Raw genomic sequence first — 22,076 nt, 5'->3', positions numbered from 1 at the left:
ATATGAGTCGTGGTTGTAACGTAGCAAGAGTCGTGGTTGTTATGGTTCGTGGTTGTCATGTTATATGGGTCGTGATTGTCATGGGTCGTAGTTATCATGTTATATAGGTCGTGGTTCTCATGTGATATGGGTCGCGGTTGTTACATGTTCATTTTATTTACTACCAAATGAAAGGATAACCATTGGTACAATAGCCTAAGGCCCACAATAGAGTGTTCCATTCCGTCCACCTTGTCGGCTTGCTCGCCGTGGGCCTAAAAAGTCCTAACTTGGACAGTGTCCGTTTCTAACAAACATCACAGTGAGCCTGGAAAGTTTCAACAGTGGGTTCCATTGTCACCATTATTTTCTATTATGTGGCCCACACGAGCTCTGGATAAGGATGATGTTTGGGCCCTAACCCTAAAATGACGGGACAAAAAAGAATTATAATATTTGAAAACAGACTATTTTTTTCGTTAGCTTGTTAATACACCCAATGCCAGTTCACACTTCTCTGTCAGTCACCCCCACTAAGGAGTTGATACCAAGACCTCAGTGTTGAAACGAGGTATCTTTCACTCAATCTACCACTTAAGCTATGGATCAGAGTGTTATTTGAAAAACATACTTATTAGGCTGAGTGATATTTGAGTAATGACGAATCGTTTGGAGTAGGTGGGCTGACCCGATTGAATTATCCCGACTCTTAACCCAGTCAATCTCACCAGCCAGTTTAACAATATTGATTCAGCTCGATTTCTTGTCTAGTCGTGTTGAGTCATCTGAGTTTCGACTCAGGTCAACAAGAACTATGATATAATCCATTCATTAAGTATACCCAAAAGGGATGAAGGGACACCTAAATTCAAGCCATTCCAACATTTAGAAGGGCCCACAAAAAAGGTGAATTTATAGGTTTTAGGCGTGATTGCACATTGCTGAACAGCAATAGGGTGCGTCCTGCCTAAGTTCTTGGTAGGCATTATACATGAAAAGTGCTGCAGTGACACAAGATGCATGACTTGGATTATACGTATAAATCATGGGTGGGTCCACCGAGCTGAACAATGGGGCTGCATGTGATCATTCCCACATAATGCATATATATATATATATATATATAAACCTTTTTACATGTATTAGTTGATATCTAAACTTTCACAATGTAGCCTATCAAAGTTTCATTTTGACTGTCCATCTTGTTTCTTCTCTGAAATCAACGGCCCCGCCCCTATCATCTGTCCTCGTGGAATTTATCGGCAACGTTCTTTTTCATAGATGGTTAAGGTCTTAATCTTGGAGCAGGTCATGTGTATGTACAGCTTTATACATGTACGACTATCCTAATTAAAAACTCCTCAAATCTTGTGGTCACCCTCTTGAACCAATGCACATCCATGGTGTGACGTCCCACCTAATGAACGGGTACGGTTTTTCCATGTTGGTTTGCACGGGCCATAAGTAGGTCGGTGGAGTAGGCCTTTGTCAGTACACTCCGTTATTAATGAAATGGGCTGCATCTGGATCAACCAGAGCCTAGGTAGGGCTGCAACTTGGTTTGGGTCAGCCTGAACCGGACTGACCCACCCAAGTTTGGGTCAAGTTGGGTTGGGTTGTCAAGGTCTTCGTGTTGGGTTCAGGTTGAAAATTGCCAACCTGATTTGAATTTGAATCGGATTGAGAATAATCACAAGTATTTGGGTCAGTTCAGGTCTGGTTGAATTGGGATGGGTCCAGTATAGAGGACTTCAGGTTCGAGACCCTCGTCATGGAATTCAGGTTGGGTGCTCTTGAGGCTGGGCTGGGCTGGGCTCTGGTTGACCCTCAACCCACCCAACCCGCTCGAGTTTCAACCCAAAGTATATGATAGGCCCAATGTATTTTGATCAGGCCAAGGCCCAGATCCGACAGGAATAAATGGGACAAGACCAGCATTCAAACCAGCTTGGTTCCTTTCTGTGGGCCTGAAAATCAGGTCCGGATTGCCCTAACAGGCCTAAGTATCAACTCCCAACTGATAGAGATCACTGATGAATGCACTTTGAATTTCCACACAGAGAGGTAAATTAAGAATAGAAAGTCTTCAAGGCATAAAGAAAATGCACATTTGAACCATGCAAATTGTGTGACCCAATATATGAGCCAAAGGTTAATATCAGATTGCTGACAGATTAAATAAATAAAAATATTACTGTGACATGGAGGGGGTGGGGCCTATCATAATCCTGATTTAGTAGGATCTACCCAAACCCCCAAATATGACATCCAACCCATTGATAAGTGCAACCCACCATTAGGATGGGACACCTCAGTACTCGATCCAATCCAGTCATAGGTGGGCGGCAGGCCTTAAAATTCAGAAAATTTTAAACAATTTTACAATGCTCGATCTCCTTTTTGTGGTCCATCATATGGTTTGATTGGTCTGATTTTTGGTTACCTATCCTTCATGATGGGGGCATACATGCATGTTAGACATCACTGCTATACATCATGAGTGCATCAGATCCACTCAGGTGATGCCCCACCATAGGGAACAGTTGGGAAGGGATGTTCCACCCATATAACCTTCTCAAATGTTTCTGAGGCCTATCATGTTATGCATGATTTAGTGAATTTAATGGTTTTAGGCATGAATTGGCATATTGCCCTATGGTGTGGCCTACCTTAGTTTTGGATGAGTCTGATTTTTGAGTTCTACATTGAAGAAGCACATATAGATAACAGTAAATAAGATGCACACATCAGGTGGGCTCAACAATACCATGTGAACAGACCTCTATATGCGCTTGCGTGTGAGTTTTTAACCTTGTTTTCCATTGTGACACTAAAGTAAGAAGACATTTTCACTCTGATGCTTAAACGAAACGAAAAGAAGACATTCTCACTAAAGTAAGACGACACCCTTTACTTGATTTTGAATCACCAAACATGGGCAATGCCACCCTTGCTTGAGTGCCTGATTTGGAGCCACTCTCCTCGACGGTTCATATAAAGAGCCTTGAATTGATGGGACAGTGAGCTTTATCTTAACTTTGATGTAGTATGCCTTAGTTGTTCAGGTCAATTGCCTATTCAATATGTTTCATTTGTTAAGTTTTAACTTTTACTGAATGTAATGAAGGTTATGACCCCAAAACTAGGTTCATGAAATACATACATACACAATGACATTAGCTAAAAAGCTTATAAAAGAGATTGGCCACATTTCCTGAGCTATGCCACAATAGCAATGCACGACACTTGTTTAGGCATTCGAACTTGATGCTCAACAACTCTGATCGCAGCTGACTCATCCTTGCATGTACCGAAGGCTTTGGTTCACCTTCTCTCCAATCTGCAATAGATAGGCAGCTTTATATGTTTTAAGCTTGGAAAAAGAGGATTAAGAATCCTTCTTATTTGCAATCTTGATTCTACTTTCCAACTTTTACAAGGACTCTCATTCCTTATCCATGTTAGTTTGTTTTCATGCAAAGCTTTCTTTTATGGTGGGGCCTTGAAAGTTCATGTCTAACTTTTAAATATAAAAATAAAAATAAAAATAAAAAATAAAAACCTAAGGCCACAATGATCATATGCATATGGGAACACATTGAGTACTACTCCCACTGGGACCCAGCTAGAGATTGGCAGTCATGTCAGGTATCTATGGGCCCACTGTGACTTTGTTTTATGCATATTGTCCATCCATTTTGGAAGATTATTTGAAGGCATGAGCCCAAAAATGAGGTAGATTGAAGGCTCAAGTGGACCACACCACATGAAACGGTGGGAAATGAATTCCTATTGTTGAAAACTTCCTAGGGCCCACCGTGATGTTTATTTGCCATCCAACCTGTTCATAAGGTCACGTGGACCCGAATGAAGGGAAAACATAAATATCAGCTTGATCCAAAACTCATGTGTGCCTCGAGAAGTTTTAAACAATCTGCCTCCTTTTGAGGCTCATGCTATAAAATCACATGACAAGATCGATGGACATCATGGACAAAATATATACGTCGCTATGGGCCCTATAGAGCCCCTGACAGCACCATCCATCTCTAGCTAGGACCTGGTGGGGGTAGTACCCAATTTGTGCCCCATGTGTGCGCATGTGTGTGTGAGATTGTGGGCCACCATACGAAAGACACACTAAGATCATTAAGCAATACCTAGAGTTGCACACAGAGCCAAATCAAGTTGAGCTCGACACAGCTTGGCTCAGCTCAGCTAGCAGCCTACTCCAACTTGAGTTCAGCTCGACTCGGTCCTTAGGCTTTATTGGCTTGCTCAAGCTGAGTTCAACTTCTATCTTTAGAGTCAGTAGCCACCGAACACTCAAATATATATATATATATATATATATATATATAGAGAGAGAGAGAGAGAGAGAGAGAGAGAGAGAGAGAGATTATTGACTCAAGTGCTTGGACAAGACAGTCGAGTGGTCAGACAGGATCATAGGGATGGTTGAGTGGTTGGACATGTTAGAAAAAAGGTTGGATATACCAAAAAATAAAAATGAAATAAAATAAATTTCAATTTCTTCGTTTCACTAGGCTGAATTACATAAAATAATACAATGTCCTTAAAGCGTGATTCACCATCTTATCAATTCCTAATGGGTTACAGGCGAATTGCTTTCAGGATAAGACAAGCCTGTCTGGATCCGGCGTGCAGTAATCACGATGGGTCCACTTAGGTTTATATAGGCACCAAGGAGTGGATCATTGCCATTAATGGTTCAGAACATTTGAAAAACGTTTCTGATTGTTGATCATTAATATCGGGTGTTTTTGATCGTCGGATTGAAAGATCTGATTGTTGGATCATCAAGGCCCGTTCATTTTCGGACCGTTATGGCTTTCAAGGCAGCTAGCCATTTTCAGAAATGGCTAACCATTTCAGATTAAGGATTTGACTGTTCTCAATCGCCTATAAAGCCATGGCTCATCTCAGATTCAACTAGCGTCACTACAACCACATTGCCCACACTCATGCCCGTGCGTGCGTGCGTTCCAATGTGAATACACAACTAAAGCGTCTCATTCTCCAAAACTCAAAGGAAGAATATTACACACACATCTACATATAAACCCAAAAAACTTCTCCCATCATTTCCAATGTGGGACAAAAGCACACACTGTACTTTTTATTTGAAAAATTCTCTAAAATTGTTTTGACGACAAAATCCCAAAATTTTGAAATTTTATTTTATTTTATTTCAAAAAACCACCAATTTCAACAGGAGAGAGAGAGAGAGAGAGAGAGAGAGAGAGAGAGAGAGAGAGAGTACAACTCGGGTCAACTAGGGCGAGTGGTTAGACAAGGTGTTCTGCAGCCTCTACTCAGACAAGATTGGTCAGTAGCTTGGGCAAGTTTGGGCAAAAATATATAAGAAAAGGGGGCGATCAGGCGAAAAGAAAAAAAAAAAAAACAATCAGAGAGAGAGAAAAGGGATTTTAGGGCGCTCGGTTGATTGATACACACACGCACACAATTTTATATATATATATATATATATATAAAATCGGGCCGAGTTAGTTGAATCAATCTTCGAGTCGAACTTGGCCCAGCTCAAGCTTGGCTCAAAATTATTTCAAACTCAGTAAAATAGGTTCAGCTTGGCTTGACACAAACTCAGCTTCGATCCAAGCCAAGTCAAGCGAGTTGACCGATCTATCTCAGCTCGCATCCGCTCTAGCAATACTTGACTTCTCCGCCCTTGCCTGTATCAAATAAGAATTCACAGCTTGGCCGGGCATTTGTGACCGTGGAGTTGGTTCAAGCCCGTACTTTGAACTGACAGGGCCAGCCCTATTCAAAATATTGATTAATTATCTAGCCTATGCTGGTTGATTACCAGCTTTATTTGCGATGCAATATCGAAATGCGTGGGGCGCACGGTGATGTTAGGCCAACGTCTAATCTGTCCAAAAGGAGGACCCGTTCAAGCAAGCTCTCCATTTATCCCAAAAATCAGCCTGATGGAAAATACCGGTGGGTCATACCACAGCTAACTGTTGCAACAAGGATGCTATCTTTAGAATCTTGTAGATTGTGGGTGGGGTCCCACATGCCTTTTATATGCCATCTAATCCATTCATAAGATGCAGCTTATCATGATTAATAGTTAACCCCAAAAATCAGTCCATTTCAAAACACATTAAGCCCACAACATGTGATTTTATAGCATGATTTTGCATACTATGGCTCATCTAACTATCAGACCGGCCTTATTTTTGGGCTCAAAGGATAAGATGTGGGGGTTCACATGATAGACGGATGGGATGTGATGCAAAGATCACGATGGACCCCACAAACTGTGATGTAAAATAAGTTTATTCTACAAACATTATAGAGGATCCGGCGGGCCCATCGTAAATGTCCCCAATGTTAAGATATCCAGATGCCAAGTGAAACCATGTACTGTAGCTGTTTTGGAAGAAGAACTGATAACTAGAGGAGGAGCCTGCACCGCTAATAGTGGTAGAAAGCTTTTCTAGCCATTGGATGCACTAAAATAATTATTTTTCTATCATCCAATGATGGCTAGAAAAGCCCTGTACCACTATTTAGTGGTATAGTGGTGTGGTACAGACGCCTTTAGGTGATCATTTATTCGTTAGAAAATATTTATCTGAACTGCCCAGAAAGAAAAATCAAACACTCATTCATGTATTTGCCAGCCCGTAGCCAAGCAAAATCAAAATTTTAAAGAGGTCTGCAATCCAGGATCAAGCTCACTCATGCTCAACCCGTTCACAATCTTATCCTAAGAGGCTCTATGGCTACACACACCAACATAAAGATGGGGCCCTCTTCTTTGTTTGTCGTCGTTTCTGGCTGTTATTCTTTGGGCCTTGCTCCTACCAGACTTGTAGGGATGGCAGTGGGCCCAAAGCCTGGGCTACTCTTGCAGGGCTAGGTCTTCGGCCTCTAAACTTGGCTTGATGACTAGCTCGTACTTGGAATCTAGACAAGGTGACTAGGCATATTATATCTATATTACGAAATTGACAAATCGTCTATGCATCAATAATGGAGATTCAATGCCATAACCTTAAAGCGTACTTGATTGGGAAGATAATTCAGTATAGCCGACAAGAATCTTGATGTTCCAGACCTTACACCCTTAGGAGAACCTCTTAATGAGGTTAGGGTTTTTTCTCTTGTATTGGTGAGGGGACCAAGACATGTATTTATAAAAAATATAGTTAGAAAAACTTACCCATCACACTTCTCTCATCTAGAATCTCTACACCGTAGATTTCCACATCCGACTTAATAACCATATATAGGGACCATGGTTAAAGTCATCCCGGCCCAAACCTACTTATAATTATCACAACTATAGTAGGGCCCACTGAATCACTCAATCTAAATAATCCAATGATCAAATGTAAACCGATAATCATGTGTGGCCCACCCGATGGATTCTTACAGGCCAGGCTATAAAGGTAAACCACCCCGTCTAATCATCATGTGTGTCACCTTTATACAAAAGAATTGGATGTTGAGATGCTTGAGAGTGGTTCCAATTCATCCGTACATATGTAGTTTAGAGGTCCTGTTGGATGGGGATTTATGCTTCAATGACCAAAACCATTTAGATGGTGGGACCTGTCGCGAATGGATGTCACTATTTTAAACCTTCAATCATTTCAGTCTTACAGGGCAGTTATGTGGGGCCAGGCTACGGCCAAGGCCTTTTTAGACAGATATGGGCCAGGGCTGGACTAGGGCCAATTGCCACTCAGACCATTGCAACCCCTGCAGCTTAGTCTTTTCTTCATATCTATGTGATTGATTTTTCGCGTTCCCAACAGTGGCGTTTCGGACCAACAGGCTTGGCTTTAGCTTGATAGAAAGAAATGATCCGAGTGGTGCTGCTTGCAGGGACCTGCTGTCAAGCTCCGCGCGTTTCGTTGTGCTAATGTCTGTAATCTGCCTCCTCATCCGTTCTTTTGTTTTTCATCCTTGGGACGACTCACCTGAGTCAACCAACTCACAGGTCGACTAAGGAAACTGGGACCGAATCCAACAAAAACCAGGGCTTGGCTAGTTTTCCCTGCTCATTAACAAGGCCCATGACCTGGTTTCCCACTTGGTGGGCCATCACTTGTCTACCACATTGTTAATGGCACGAGGGCATTATAAAGTCCATTAGTGTTACAGAACGGTAACGTTCACCAGCTCTTATGGCATCACAAACCATTTTCAAATCTGCAGGGGTAAATGGGTGAGTCTGGGCCACACCACAGCATGCTCATCCCCATTCCATGAGCTAAATAATCCATGTCCGAGCCAGGCCCTGCCCGCTAGCTAAAGGCAATTAAGCTGCCCGACCCAGTCTGCTGACCAAATACGTTGCCCATTAACAATAACCAAGCATGGATTCAAGACTCGGTCTAACTCCGTAAATAGATGGTTACCAAAGAAAAGTCAGCAAGGCTTACCATGCAACAAAAAAAAAAAAACAAAAAACAAGTCCAAGTATTACATGGCTAGGATCTTCCAATATGGGAGACTCTTGGTGCATGGGCCATCCACCATGAGGCCCATCATATCATGGTTCAGAAAGCTCAATTCGGTCAGATCAAAAGAGTCTTTCAACTCGACTCAATACTTTAATAATCAAATTTAAAATATAGGTAAGGGATAAAATCTTAAATTTCTTAGAAAGGCCTAGATTATTAAAATATCCAAAAGAAAACAAAACTATACTTTAGGAGCAATGGTAGCAGCCGTGAACATTCTTATGTAACCTCAAATACTGTTCCGAGCATTTAATTTAATTTATTCAAGTTAAATAATTGACTGGTCCGACTGACTCCGTTGAGTCATGCTGAGTTGAATTGAGTTAACTCAGTGAATCTTGTCAAGATTCAACTGAGTCAGGCTCCTCCAAGATACTCGACTCGAATTCTGGTTGAGTCGACACACCAAGCTGTAGAACCATTTACAACTATGCATATATGAACCAAATACATACATCTCAGATCTTTCAATTTAGTGAGTTTTACTAAATGGGCCATCCGCATTTGATGATCACAGTGACAAATATTGTCAAGATTTTAACGTCTGGCCATATTTTCAAAACAAATAAATGAAATGATATTATTGTGAGATTTTCAAGAACATGTAGTTTTAATTTTATTTTTTTCCGCAATTTAATCACAAAACTGATGAGGAATTCGTTTAAGCCATGTTTGGATACATGGAATTGAAGGAAAAAGGAAAGAAATGTATAATGTATTCCATTGGTGCATTGCTTTGGTGTGTTTGGATAACAGGGAAAATGGAGGAATCCAAGGGACAATATTTATAATTTTCCATAGTTTCACAAGAAAATATGTTACCATGGTCTTATAAATATGAGATTTTGACTTGACATTGACATAAAACCTCTAATGCCAAATCAATAGAAAATAAGGTCTATGAAAATAACATTTAATTTTTCTTTTTTCCTTTCATTTTCATTTCTAGTGTAATCCAAGCATGCCTTTTACAAATTCAAATTATGCATTTTGTGAATAGATCTATGGTTTGAAATTATTTATTAAGTAATGATAAATAAATTTTTAATATTTTCTTGTGAGTAAGATTTTCTGATAATATCTCAAGAAAAACTAAAAGTTTAGAAAATCTCTCAAGAAATTAAAGATATTGCCAAGAAAGAGATTTGGCAGTTGCATTTAGAAGAGCCTGGAATGGGCATGGTGGTTCGGTGTGCGCAAGCAAGCCTTTACCAACCTCCACGAAAATGTTTCAATCATTTGAGGAGTTTTATGAACCTTCGTCCAAGACTCTGCGCAGCATCCAGTATACTGAGGTTCTCAGTGATGTCAAGTCGGCCTGTTCAGCCAGATATATGTGTGTGTGTGTGTGTGTAAAGTGGCATGATTAGGCGCTAGGATATTCCAATTTATCTTATAGTGGTACCAATTGCTCAAGTTCTAAGTTTAGTACCATGGCCATACTCAATACAATAGGAATGATATTTAATCGGATATAATTCAAGATATTTTTGTTATTGATGTCTCGAAATTTTCAGCAGCGGGTTTGTCGATGCCATTGATAAACCATTCAATTCCATTGACAATTGTTCAATGTCATCAACAGTGGATCAATACCATCGAGAAAATGTGAAAATCTCATGTTAGTTGCTGGACACTCTGTAGTGCTCTACTCTATGTCATTGAAGGAAATTTGGAATTAAAGGGAGCTTTCTAATTTGTTCTAAGGTTTAAATGTCATAGCCTGAAGAGATTCGAGGCTTGTTTAAATGGGTAATCTATATCTCTTATAATTTTTTTTGCTTTCGCAGTGTATTACTGACGTTTTATACAATGGTTTTTTTCCCACATGAGTCTTTTTACATTAAATTTGAAATGTTTGTAATTAGACTTGATTGTGCAATTGGAATGTTTTGCTTGATTCATCTTTGGGTACTTTTTGTAGTACCAAACAAGTTTTAGAGCATTGCCCACTGATATTGCAACTAGATAGATCAATGGTCTGGCTCAAGAATCATGGGACCCAGTCAGTAGAATTGGGATTCCGACCAATCACAAGGGCCAAAAAATAATAATAATAAAAGCGATGGTCGAAGTTTAGCTACCTATACTGAAAGTGAGAAAACAGTTCATCCACATTGCCTTACGGATCGCCATAAACATATGCCACGCGTAAGGTGTGGACCACACTTCATACAACTGCCCGGATGTGCACTTCATAATGACGCATATTAAATTATTAAATGCTTGAGATAGAGTGTCTAGACAAGTTGGGCCTATGGTCCTAAAACTCAGTGCATTCGACTCAAAACTCGGCCGGGTCTATTGAAAACTCATTAGATAAGACTCGACCGATTCACTCACGGCCGGGTCTATTGAAAACTCACTAGAGAGGACTTGGCCGAGTCACTCAGTCAGTCAATTGTTTGACTTGAAAGAAATAATAATAAATCTTCAAACCAACCCTAACACAACCCAAACTGACCCGACCTAAAGTTCTGTGCTGGTCAGGTTCGGGTTGATCCTGACCCAAGCTGGACCCTACTCACAAGATTTTTTTCTGTGTTGATTAGGCTCGGTCATCAATTTCTCTAAATTACAAAATGATGATGATTTGGTAGATGATAATTACTGTGGTTGTTGGGCTGAAGATCTTTTATTTTATTTTATTTATTTCTATGTACAACCGTTTGTATCTTTTTAGACTCTTATAAAATAGGAAAAAGACATTCATCTCTAACCACCGTTAGATCATTACGTGCCAAGTACATAACTGCATCCAGTACATGTTAGTATCAATATAAGGCGTCCTATCTCCTTTCCCAAACGGATTCTATTTCTACAACAGATTTCGGACCGTCCCCCGTTATAGTGACGCATGTCCATCTCTTAAATGCCCGGTCACCTCACTAGAATTTAATGATCATCCCCACCGTCAGTGTTAACCAAGCACTAAAAATATTCCAAATTGAAAAATCCAGCTGCTAACTATGTCATTTTTTATTTTTTTTTTATTTCCAGTTGAAACTTTTACTAAAGGTTGGTGAAGGAAGACCATAGTGGCCAATCCTCTCCATTGGGGCAGAGGATCTCATGCATGTAGGACTAGAGTTAGTATGGTACTCAGTGAGATACTTTTGGCTATGCGTGTAAGAATTTCATAAGGTGGGTCTCATTGATCAACTGTCTTGAATTGCCCTACGGGTTAGATAGCGCAATCAAGACTACTAGTGGACTCCGTAAGATATGATTCATTTAAAAACGTGTAATAGGTGTGTTACAGCTATGTTACATGCAAAGTATTTTAGTTGAATTATAATGCTCAAATTAATGTGGAGTCTAAAGGTGAAGAGTTTTGATGAGTTACAAGCTTATATATGAAAAAAGCTTTTATTTACCACCTTATGCTTCTCTAAAGGTTATAAGATGTGAAATACTGTAACATCAGGCCAACGGCTATGGTGTCTCAATCAGTCAGGTATGTCTCTCATTTAGTTTATTTTATTTTCATACTCGATATATAGTATGTTCCTTTGCAATTCTAAGTTATAGCCGGCTATCTATCTATCCAATCTCTTGCATGGTCATGGAATGTCATATATAGCCCACAGTTCTAATATAAATTTCATTGAGTGGGTGTACAAACAATATCTTTAATAATATTAATCACCACAATGGGTCCTTACCATGAGTCGGTGGTAGACTCACAAGAGTTTTAACATGAGATCGTGGGTTCAATTACCATGCTTGATAGATAGCATGGATTTTCAACATTTTTCATCCATAAGTATCTTCACACTGACTCCCAACATGAGTGAGTATTCCTTTTAGTCCATTTCTTTAATTTTTATTATTTACGAGTGATGATTTGTAAACATTACTCTACTAGTGTTATTTTAGCAGTCACATATTCTGCTTTAATGATGTTATTTGAGAGTCAGATGTTTCAAGTTATGTTTTGTTTAAGCCGTTGCAAGTGTTAACTCAGGACAATCGGATCTAATCCGACCCAACCTGAATTTTGATAGGTTGAGTATGGTCGAATACGAACGATCATTGCATCTCTTGTTTCATTTGTTTTGCTGATGGTGGCCCACCAGATGGACATTTCGGGCCATCCAAGTTGGTACCCAGTAGAAGAACCATCCAGGCCATTTAAACATGCAGCTATGTAGAGCACACACAAGGTTACACGAGCTTGACGGGCCAGACACGCAAGTCTGGGTTCCTAAAATAGATCACAGAAACTTCCGGACATACTTTCGACATCTTCTACGTCTTGGTAGATCTCTCACCGTCGATTCGGTAATCTGATTTCTTCAAATTCCACTACAAGAAAATAGGGCAAAACCGACAGTTGGTGGAAACCTTTGCCGGCTGGAACCAAATCCAGCTGCCGGAAAAGGGTCTCTATTAAATCAAAATGCGAATGCCCTGATCTCATTTTCGGCACTTTTTCTTTCCCCGTCGCCGACTCTCTCTCTCTGCACCTCTCCGTCTCTGCTCGATCTCTCTCTCTCGGCCCTCGTCCCCGCCCTCCCGCCTCGAGAACCTTCATATCTCTCTCTCTCTCTCTCTCTCTCTCTCTCTCTCTCTCTCTCTCTCTCTCATCCTCTGGCCAGATCTGGTCCTTTTACTCACTGCAAACCGGTACAGATCTAAACCCCTATGTCTGGCCAGATCTGGTCCTTTTACTCACTGCAAACCGGTACAGATCTAAACCCCTATGTGGTTTAGGGCTTTTGCATTCTATTCCCTTCCCTTCCCTCTCTTTCTCCCTCCTAGGTTTAGGGCTTTTGGATGAGATTCGACATATGTTCTTCAGTGATGGAGGCGATTATTAAGATGTGGTGGGGTTGAATTCGTAACTTGCATTTCCTCTTCTTGTGAACTAATTTGGTGAGACTTCTTTCCCCTTATCATTTTCATTTCACTGATGATAGTTACATGAAGTTAATGTAATCATATGAAAGCTTTGTAACTGATCAAGAAAGTAAAAAAATAATATGAATTTCTATTTTTATTTCACTAAAGCATTTCATTATTTTTATATGAAAATCTGCATGCTAATTGTTTGAGGAAATGCCTCAACCAAGAATGTTCTTGTGTTAATCATGCTAGAGGTCCTGCATTTCAACTCTCTGTAAATGGGGCACAAATCATTGTATGGTTGGATGAACCCATTGTATCATCCATCTACTTGACCCTTCTTTGGCGGACCAACACATAAATTCACAATGACTGGGGAATTTTCCCCTGTTGACCATTTTTGTTTTCAGTCATCTGTTCGATCAAATGGCCAGGACGATTATGTCAGTTTGACTTTTGAACTATGGTCAAAAGTCAGACTGAGGGCTATATAATGGGCTATATAATTTGATTGGTCTATTTTCACATGAATGTGTGCTATGTGTATGGTGGATGAGACAACATAAAGTGAAGAGTGCTGGTGAATGGCCTGGATCTCCAACTGAGGTTCCCAGAGCAGATTCAGGTTCGGTATCCATCTCTTTGTCAACTGAATGTGTCTCATCTAATGTTCTGGTACTTGTGTCTCAATTCTGCTCTTTAACTCATCTTAGCCATCAGTTAGCACCACTAATACAACTCCTTCTTCTGGCAATGGAGCTTTGGATCCTATGGATATGTCTCCTTATTCTACTAACCACTTAGATGGCATACATGATGACAACACTTACACAAGATTTGCAAATCAACAAAACCTGGAAGAAGGGCATCACTAGAAGCCATAAAGATGTGGAAAGAAAATGGTTTTACTAGGTAAATATACAAAAGGATATACTAATTGGCTGAATGTTAGCAAGTTGTTAATATTACTTGGAGCATAGTTCAAGAGCTTCTACCACTTCTTTCGAATTCAGCGCCATTTGCCGTTTATCATCAATATCTTCAGGTCCAATGCCCTAGGTTCTGTTGGCTTTATTTTGTGTGCATCTGTTAGTCTACTCTTTTTAATGGTAATCTGATATGATTTCCATTTTAGTTGGTCTTTGGCTCTTTCATTAGCTGTGTCTATAGAAACCATCTGCCAGCGAGATTCAAATGTTAATACCATAACCTGCAGATGTGTGAGATTTCCTAGTAGATTAATTTAGCACTATTTGGATATGTAAATTAACTTATGAGCTGAATGTTTTGCTCAATGTTGTTTAAATCCTACAGTTTTCTGTTCAGATCCTATGATCTAATTGAAATCTCAGAGGGGGCTGAATTGTCTTTAGGGAAGATGATGAAACGTCTGAAATCCCAAAGAACAAAGAAAACGTCTGATGGACAACCTGGATCTCTTACAATGTGCTATATTGGAACATGGGCTGCATCTGGGTTGTGGTGACTGTTGATGGTGGATGCAAGAATGCATTGTTTCTACATTTGAATGTGTCTAGATGCCCAATAGAAATGTCATTTATGTATAGACTGTGGAGGTTGCTTATGCTGTTTCTAATCCAGATGTGTTTGAGTGGTTTTGCTTCTTTGTAGCTGCAGTAATCAGGATGGAAGACGGAACGTCTTCTATCGTCTTCGATTGTTTGGAGGGAACATTGGATTCATGGTCCTTCAAATGAAAAGATCAACTAGGTAAGCCTCTACTCTGTTATATCCCCTTGTGCGTTCGATCCTTGCTCATGCCCCCAATGCAGAATAGAGGAATTATATCCTGCACAGCAGTACACGACTGTTTCTTGCTGCATGGCCCACGTTTCAGCAATCCACAATGAAAAGAACAATAACTATTTTCTTGAATCAGAGTACCTATGCTATGCTTGGATGTACACAAGGATGGTTTTGTGCTTCTCTTTTTCATCCTTCTTCAATAAACAAAATTGTTAGTCTTATTCTATTGGCAATTTTTATTTATTTATTTATTTATTTCATTTTACAGTAATAAACATATGCTAGAATTATACATATTACTATTTAAGAAATTCCTCTTTTCTGTTGCTTCATCTTCATCTATGAATGCAGATGGGTATCCAATCTAAGTGTAGTTTGAAATCATCCAATCACCCTGCCATGTTTACTTTGGTGAGTTGGCTCTGCCATATTCAGGTTTGACCAGCTCTACTATGTAAATCTCCCTTTTCTTTGAATGAGAATACTGTTGGGGTTCCTTGGGATTTCTATGGCTCCACTGTATTTTTGGCACATGAAAAGCGGTTGCATTCATAGTATGAATTCAGTGGATTCTCTGAACTGTTGGTTGTCCTTGAAAGGGGAATTTGGGGATTTTGAGAAATTAGGTGTTAGGGTAGGTGGAAAATTCAGGAACTTTGCAAATTTTGGTTTTTAGGGTTTTGGGAAAATTGGAGAAATCAAGATTATTAGGTGTCGAGGGTTCAGGAAATTTTGAAATTTTACCTAACTGGGGTTCTAGGTTTACTGGTTTGATTTTCATACAGGTACTATTGTAACTCTGTCATTGTTATGCAGAAGGCGGGAACAATCATGGCGATCACCTGGTGCAGAAATCATGAAATGGTGTGATCCATTTGGCAAGTGTATCACCATGATTTTTGCGCCAGGTGATCACCATGATAAAATCAAATAACCATTTGTATTTATGATGGGCTTATGCTGTTACTGCAGATTCGACAGATCAAATAAGAAGGGTATATTAAATGGTTACTTTCTTTGGTTGGTATTTGGCTATGGATTTGGTGAGTCTCTTTGCATCCTGTTTCCTTTCATGTTTCCATTTCTCCATCTTGGAATCATTTACAACCATTATTCCTTTATGTACTATAAAATAGTTGATGGTTCTAATGATCACAGCTATCAGCTTTTGTTGTGATTCTGATTGGGGATCTGTATAATATAAGGCAGGCCAATTGAGTATATTGGTAATGGAAGAAGTATAGATTTATTTATTTTTCCATAATATATATTCCCCTTTCTCTTGACACCTTCATGTTCTTATATATATATATATATATATATATATATATATATATATATGAATGTAATGAATGAGTATATAAGGCAGGCCAATTAGAAAAAAAATGTATGGATGTCGTGAATCCGACTAAAAGCCATCATGTTTGGCACTGTGTAACTACGTCTCCAGTAACTACACACTTATCAGCATCCAAGACTCCAAGGCACGTGGATTCTAAGACCTCTAATCTCTTAGTAAGCTATTTACATGGGGTTGAGCCCTAGTGGTTTTTCTTGCCCATATTCTAACAACTTTCTTATACTTTCAGATATGCAAATTCAAGTCCATGCAATCTTATCCCAATTTAAAAGCTCTAAATAAACCTTATTAGTGTTGGGGTATCTGATAAGTGCACTGAACATGCTGTGAGTAGAGGAAACATCTATTTGAAAAAAATAGCTTTGAGTTGAATGTATCAAAAATGTCTAAGCACATGTCTGCATCAGGTTATAAAGTTCTCTTCACCAACTTCTGCTGGAGCTGAGTGCGTCGATCCTGATTGCAGCAGGGTGAAACAATGGTATTGTTCGTTTTTTCGCCTCATGACACTGTCCTTTAGCTTCATATTGGTGTCTTAAGATACCACCAAACCCACAAGATCTGACAGTGATGTATAGCTATCTAGACCATCCCAATTGTAGGTCCTAATTGTGGACGGAGCATATAATCACATTAATCAAACAATATTCCTAGCTGGTCCCGAACAGATCTGATATCAAAGCTGTTAAACATAGTCTAATAAGCAATCATGAATGCGTTACTTAAAAAAATCAGTAGGTGAAACCACTTGCCACTTATCCTATAGCTTTTTCTTGGATTATATATTCTCCTTGTTGTTTTCTTTTACACACATACACATAATTCTGTAAATTACAATCCACTATTTAAATAAATATTTTTTTAAAAGGCTGCAATCCACTATTTAATACTACAATATTATCCAAAAATATTATTATTAAGTTGGTATTACTTATAATCCATGGATCTAATGTGGACGCTCAGAATCTTTAGATCATTCTGATTTCAAGGTGGCTCCATATGCAATAAGCCCAATGATCTAACTGGTCTGGATCAACATACAAGCATGCAATGAGTCACTGCCATTTAATGTGGCGTGACAGGTTTAGCTTTAGACGAAAGTAAACAAAATTTTTACGAAATAATCAATCATTTCAGATTTCTTTCTGATTACTGTGTTTGCTAGTTTCCTAGTAGTTTTTTGGATTTGCAGTTGTGGACCACTTTCCTGATGATGATATTGAAGAAATTGAAGATTTTAGACTTGGGAAGGTATAATGTATTTATTTGGTAGTGCATAATAGCTAGTGACATAAGCTAGGGATGGCAATACATTGGTCACGGCTTGGGCTCCTAAACTTGGCTCAAGGATCCATTGGCATGCTCCAATCATCAAGTGGGTCATGGTTATACAAAAGGAATGAATGATTTAAACATACTTGAAATTGATCTATCTGATCATCAGTGAAAGTCAGTGGGCCTACCTTTTTCATTTTTCCTTCTTTTTCTCATATGGGTCCTTTTCAATTTTCTCGGATGTTGGTGGGTTTTGATGCAGGTACATAGCCTTTGATGAATATGAAGGGATTGAGGTGGCATGGAACCAGGTGAAGCTGTATGAATTCTTACAGAGCCCTGAAGATCTAGAGAAGCTTTACTGTGAAATCCATCTCCTATATAGATTTAATCCTTTTTTTAAAAAAAAATCTGAATCTCAGTTCCAAGATATATTTTTGTTTTCTTCCTGCAATGCAGAAACCTGGTATTCAATCAGCTGAGTCAGAATATTCCATTCTCCTTTGCTTCCTTGAAATCTCTCCGTTATTTGTAAGTTCTTGTAATCTGTGAGCATGTGAAAGTCTCTGGTTTATGAGTAGCCAGTTCATATTTGCCAACCGATCTTTTTTCTAAGTGCAGGAATCTGAGTCACAATTCCCTCTCTGGTTCCATTGGGGACATATTTACTGGTCTGAAGAATCTAAAACAAATCCAAGTATGCTAATGGGCTAAGTTTCTTCAATCTATCCAATTTTTTTTATTGCAATGTGAGTTGATACCATTAACGATCCATGGTTAATTCTGTCAGTGACCTGCAGAGCAACCAATTTACTGGATCAGTTAACTTCTTGGCTGGTCTCCCTCTATCATACCTGTATGTCTTGAACTAAGTGTCTTACTTTGTATGGATTGTCTATTCTTCAACACTTTTTAAGCCTAAGTACAAAGTTCTGATTTTAACTGCTCTTTTAGTTTCAGTAGTGTATTGATTTTGAGATGAAAAGCTATTGTGATTAGGCCTTTCTATTCTAATAAACATATTAGTCAAGGCTAGTAATAAATCATGTACTAATCTTATGTATTAATGAGAAAAGAGATTCGTGATGGAATAAGTTTGGTGCTTTCTTAGCAGCGTATTAATGTGTAATGTACAGGTACAGTTCAGTGCTGGAGAGTCCACTTCTCTCTTTGGTAGAAATGATTCAAGGGCATGCCTGGAAACAGCATGTCCAAAAAATCAAAAGCGCCCTTATAATGGATTGCTTATGATTCTAACGAATCACTTTCAACAGATGATCCTAACCATCCATCCATGGCATACAACTTGGATAAGAGATGGTCATAAAAAAATAGACGGCTACTTTTCAGGTGGATAGGATCATCTGACTGGTGTGATTCTTTCAGGGTGTCCCATAGGTTGTAAGTTTGTAACTATGGACAGTCCAGATTCATTCCTTGAAGGCCTAAGCAGAAATTGTTGATGGCACTGTATGATGGCTGATAGATGAATTTTTATGATAGTGGTTGGTTTAGTTAGTTGATTTTGTCATAAGAAGCTCAGATTTTCTATAGTTTAATTTTTAAGCTTATTCTGGGTACTTGCTAAAGAAGCCAAAGGAATGCAGAGTGCATGGATTTTAAAGAGGTTTGCTAGATCCGCTTGCACTTCTACAAGCAGATATGTGCTAACCTTACACGTGCAGGACATCTGAGCCTTGTGTCAGGGATGTTTGCTGGCTTCACATGCACTTCCACAAGCAGATACGTGCTAACCTGGAAAATGTGCAGGACATCTGAGCCATGTATCAGGTGTGCTCTACCATGTACATAACAGTGAGGATGGTTAAATAATCAGTTAGGCCACATAGATGAAAACGTTGGATGGTTTAAACAAGCTTGGCAATTTTTTCTAGTCTGTCCATGGTTTTAGCACATGCATTTTTTCTAGTCGACCAAAGGTATCTATGTCAATGTTTCTCCGCAAACTTATTGCTTCAGGCTTCGATCTAATGCTTTATTGATCACTTCATTTGTTTATCCTCACAAGCACCACATGTAGGATTTGGGATTGGATTTTGAACTGTTTGGGGCTGGCTTGTTAGGCCATGACTATTCAAAATTTTAATTTGCCCAACCCAGCTTTTAGAGGATGGCCTGTTTGGGTTGTTAGGCCATGACTATTCAAAAGTGTAGCCCACCGATGATCAAAATTAGCTTGATTTTGGGCCACAACATGTACATGGTGAGGCCCTCCAGATAAATGACATGGATCTCATGCTGATGTATCATATTTGCTTATTAAGCAGTTGCTTTAGTGTGGTTTTTCTCCCAGATTGTTGACTTGAAAGATGTGTTACTGTGGGGGAATAATCCATATGCTGTTCGTTTATGTATAGCATTCAATGTGCAGATGGTTGCCTCTAATATTTCAATGTGCAGTTAGGAAAATCTTTTTCCTTGGACCACCCAAATGCCAAGATTAGTGTCCTCCATGCAGCCCTGTCTTTTGAAGCCCCAAATTATTTAAATTGTGTGATGTGCAGAACAACGTAAACCTATTGTAATATCTCTTTGTGCAGGTTCTAGACCGTGGTGAGAAGATTGAGCTTCTGGTAGACAAAACAGAGAACCTCCACTGACAGGTGGTGAACCTCAATATCATTGAGGGCCTGAACCTGCTGAAGGACTCCGAAATACTAGTGCTGATGCCTTTTACTGCTACACAGCTCTCACCAAATATCGACAAAAGAAACCAGTCCCTTGGAAACAATGGCAATCATTGGCAACAAGGAGATCATTGACATTAAACAAGGTATGTTAGCTGCTTAGACTCGTGTTAAAAAAAAAAAAAAAAAAACACTAATACATTTGGATGACCTTTTTTTTTTTTTTAAGAAAGATTTTCTCAATGGCTACAGATTATCGGTGGCCATGGGTTCTAAGGCTACGAATGTAATCCGTAGCAAAGTTTTTAAACCCTACGGCACCAATGGCTACGGTTGTGCTATGGGCTAATCGTATTTAGCTACGGATTTTATCCGCAGCTTTTGACCCTTTTTGCAACGACGACTGACGATTTAGCGGCGTCCAGCACAACTGTCAGTAAAGGTCCTGGCCGCCGGTAAAGCCTTTACCGACTGAGGCTTTACCGGCTGTTAACTAACCGCAGGCAAAGGCTTTGCCTGCAGTTTTATGGGGCTTTACCGGCGGTGTTGACCGCCGGTAAAGGCCAGTTTTCTTGTAGTGTTCCAAAAGGAACAACAGGAGATGGTTCTAGTCATAGACAGGTGGCACACAACCATGCCAATCACGAGCCCCATAGTAGACGGATCTAGGACGCGGATTTCCTGTCAAACGAGATGTTTGTGAGAAATCCACCCCGTTCATCCGTTTTAAGATCTCATTTTATGACTTTTCACCAAAAATGATATGTATCCAAAACTTAAATGGGTCACACGAGAGGAAAAAGTGGGGATTCAGTGTGAATCGTTAAAACATTCTTATGGCCATCAAAAAAAAAATTTCAGTATAATTTTTTGGTATTTTAACTTCATCCCAGTAGTAATGACCTTATAAACGGTTTGTATGGCATATAAACATCAAGATGGAGCCCATGAAGTTTCCGAGAGTAGGAATTTCTTTCCCCAATTTTCCCTCTCGTGTGACCCAATTTAGCTTTGTATCCACCTCATTTTTTATTGCATGTCCTAAAATTAGCTCTCAAAACCGTTGGCCGGGTGGATTTCTCACAAACATCTAGGTGGACCCACTCAGCATCCTTGCGCACGAACTTCCGTGAAAGGCTTGCGCAGAAACCCTCGTCCGACGGATCTTAGCCTTAAAATATCACTGATTATGGTGGGTTGAATTTTGACAGCTGGCCGATTTTGTTGTAATCGTCCACTTGATGGTCACCAATTGAATGGTTAGGATAGCCTGATGAGTGTATCTCTACGTACAGTGGGGACATTTGAACGTTCTGGTGAGTCGAGACATACGCCTCCACCATAATGTCACACTACAGAGTTGGCCGTCTGCGTACTGATAGTGTACCGTGGGCCCCACTATGATGTATGTGTTTTATCTGTGCCATACATACATTTTGGAACATTATTTTATGGAATGAGCCCAAAAAATGTGATAGATCGAAATCTCAGGTGGACCACACCACAGGAAAGCAGTGTTGATTGAAAGCCCACCATTAAAAACATCGGAGGGCTGACTGTAATATTCATTTTCCATCAACCTGTTGATTAGATCACAGAGACCTGCATGAAGGGAAAACACTTGAATCAGCTTGATCCAAAACTTTTGTGACCCACAAGAAGTTTTTAACG

The 22,076-nt window shown here is 39.5% G+C and overlaps 2 protein-coding genes across 9 annotated transcripts; both read left to right on the top strand.

Annotated features, from left to right (window-relative positions):
* The first annotated feature begins 13,163 nt into the window (after positions 1-13,163).
* Positions 13,164-16,352, top strand: LOC131222029 (uncharacterized). Of its 6 annotated transcripts, XM_058217292.1 has the most exons (4): positions 13,164-13,385; positions 13,924-14,267; positions 14,988-15,086; positions 16,095-16,352. In XM_058217292.1, exons 2-4 carry the CDS (start codon positions 14,242-14,244, stop codon positions 16,297-16,299), a joined length of 330 nt encoding a protein of 109 aa, XP_058073275.1. In that variant the 5' UTR covers positions 13,164-13,385; positions 13,924-14,241; the 3' UTR covers positions 16,300-16,352. The 6 variants fall into 6 exon arrangements, 1 of the variants encoding a protein (XP_058073275.1); XR_009159995.1 differs by lacking the exon at positions 13,924-14,267; XR_009160007.1 differs by lacking the exons at positions 13,924-14,267; positions 16,095-16,352 and adding an exon at positions 15,256-15,322.
* A 1,266-nt stretch (positions 16,353-17,618) lies between these two features.
* LOC131221874 (protein STRUBBELIG-RECEPTOR FAMILY 2-like) lies at positions 17,619-20,592 on the top strand. 3 transcript variants are annotated; one of them, XM_058217202.1, is made up of 4 exons: positions 17,619-17,733; positions 18,020-18,076; positions 18,217-18,288; positions 18,379-19,194. In XM_058217202.1, the coding sequence occupies exons 1-4, from the start codon at positions 17,693-17,695 to the stop codon at positions 18,461-18,463; spliced, it is 255 nt and encodes an 84-aa protein (XP_058073185.1). In that variant the 5' UTR covers positions 17,619-17,692; the 3' UTR covers positions 18,464-19,194. The 3 variants fall into 3 exon arrangements, 1 of the variants encoding a protein (XP_058073185.1); XR_009159700.1 differs by lacking the exons at positions 18,217-18,288; positions 18,379-19,194 and adding an exon at positions 20,319-20,592 and having other exon boundaries at positions 18,020-18,068; XR_009159687.1 differs by lacking the exons at positions 18,217-18,288; positions 18,379-19,194 and adding an exon at positions 20,319-20,592.
* Positions 20,593-22,076: the final 1,484 nt, after the last annotated feature.

Source organism: Magnolia sinica, chromosome 1, assembly GCF_029962835.1.
Source record: "Magnolia sinica isolate HGM2019 chromosome 1, MsV1, whole genome shotgun sequence".
Lineage (NCBI taxonomy): Eukaryota > Viridiplantae > Streptophyta > Magnoliopsida > Magnoliales > Magnoliaceae > Magnolia > Magnolia sinica.
Note: the sequence above shows the minus strand (reverse complement) of the source record. Positions and strands in the feature narration are given on the sequence as shown.

Excerpts from the sequence above, each read along its gene's own strand:
- LOC131222029 (XM_058217292.1), top strand. The coding sequence starts at position 14,242 with ATGTGGAAAGAAAATGGTTTTACTAG. Across the intron at positions 14,268-14,987 it reads AAAGAAAATGGTTTTACTAG|CTGCAGTAATCAGGATGGAA; the intron begins GTAAATATACAA and ends GCTTCTTTGTAG. Across the intron at positions 15,087-16,094 it reads CAAATGAAAAGATCAACTAG|ATTCGACAGATCAAATAAGA; the intron begins GTAAGCCTCTAC and ends CTGTTACTGCAG.
- LOC131221874 (XM_058217202.1), top strand. The coding sequence starts at position 17,693 with ATGATGATATTGAAGAAATTGAAGATTTTAGACTTGGGAAG. Across the intron at positions 17,734-18,019 it reads AAGATTTTAGACTTGGGAAG|GTACATAGCCTTTGATGAAT; the intron begins GTATAATGTATT and ends GTTTTGATGCAG. Across the intron at positions 18,077-18,216 it reads GCATGGAACCAGGTGAAGCT|AAACCTGGTATTCAATCAGC; the intron begins GTATGAATTCTT and ends CCTGCAATGCAG.